The sequence below is a fragment of the Lagopus leucura genome, unplaced genomic scaffold, assembly GCF_019238085.1.
Source record: "Lagopus leucura isolate 7727_CA_CO unplaced genomic scaffold, USGS_WTPT01 23025-0_obj-0_obj, whole genome shotgun sequence".
Taxonomy (NCBI): Eukaryota; Metazoa; Chordata; class Aves; order Galliformes; family Phasianidae; genus Lagopus; species Lagopus leucura.
Window position 1 is genome coordinate 1 of NW_024963740.1, and position 1,227 is coordinate 1,227.

The following is a 1,227-nucleotide window of genomic DNA, read 5'->3' on the forward strand; positions in this document are numbered from 1 at the left end:
GGGAGGGCAGCACCCAAGGGCTCACTCAAGACCCTCCCCAAACTCCTTTCCAGCCCCCCCCCCCCCCCAAAAGGCACACAAGCTCTAAGGAAGCTTTTTCTTTTATTTCCCAGTCCCCCAGCCCCTTTTGGCACTCAGAGAGGGGGCTCCAGCGGCAGTGACAATCAACACACTGGGGGCTCTGCTCCAGGATGAGCAGCCCCCCTGCCTCCCCTTCCCACCTGGAGCCCCCCTGGGTGGGAGCAGCAAGGGCAGGGTGTGGGTGGGCTTGGCACAGCGCCCCTGGGGGAGGGGGCTACATGACCTCGTAGCCACTGCGGATGCCCTTCATCAGGCAGCAAGTGAAGATGATGCCCAGGATCTGAGGAAGAAGAGCATGTGGGAATTACTCCTGCCCTCCCCAGTCCCCCTTCGTGCACATGGAGGGGTTCAGCTCTGCTCCATACCTCAAAGAAGGCGATACCCAACGCAACAGCGGCCACGATGAGGATGTTCTTCTTCATCCACACTTCAATGCCCTTCTGGCAGCCCTGGATGGAGGGGAAAAGGAGAAAGGGAGGGGGGGTGGGGTGCTCAGCACCATGCAGCGCTGGGGGCTGAGCGTGGGGGTCCTCAGGGTGGGGTTGGGGGTCTCACCTCTACATAGATGGTGCTGGCAGTGGGGTTCACATTGCAGTTGGTGGTGTTGACACGGCAGCAGGAGTGTGGCACAGTGTTATTAGCACGGAACCTCTCAAGGGTGGCCCAGTCCGTGTAGTTGTTGGAACCACAGCAGTGGAACTGTGACGAGAAAGTGTTAATTAAGCCATGGGGAGGGGGAGAGAGAGAGAGGAGGCGGGGGAGGAAGCTTCAGGCCCCAGTCCAGCGTTGCTTACATCCTCCTGCAGTCTGTCCACTGCCTCTGTCAGTGGCACATCCTCGCCATATTTACTCATGGTGTCCCACACCCCCTCCTCCAGCACTGCACGGGCGGGGGGGGGGGGGGGGGGGGGGTCACACACACCAAAGGCAGGGGTCAGAACGCAGCCACGGGGAGGGCACAGCACCCACACAGCACGTGCTCCCTCCCACCTTATCCTTGAAGACGTAACCGGCGATGGCAGCGGCGATCTCCACCAGGAAGATGATGCTGAGCAGAACGGCGAACTGCAGAGACGAATGCATGGCGAAGGGGGGGGGGGGGGGGTCAGAGCCACCTCCCAGCACCCCGAAACCCCTCCCATCCCC

The 1,227-nt window shown here is 61.6% G+C and overlaps 1 protein-coding gene across 1 annotated transcript; it reads right to left on the minus strand.

Annotated features, from left to right (window-relative positions):
• Positions 1 to 85: 85 nt before the first annotated feature.
• Positions 86 to 1,164, minus strand: LOC122191314 (CD63 antigen-like). Its single transcript, XM_042891552.1, has 5 exons — positions 1,053 to 1,164; positions 876 to 961; positions 637 to 780; positions 447 to 530; positions 86 to 361 (listed from the first exon to the last, which is right to left on the minus strand). The coding sequence occupies exons 1-5, from the start codon at positions 1,162 to 1,164 to the stop codon at positions 296 to 298; spliced, it is 492 nt and encodes a 163-aa protein (XP_042747486.1). The 3' UTR covers positions 86 to 295.
• Positions 1,165 to 1,227: the final 63 nt, after the last annotated feature.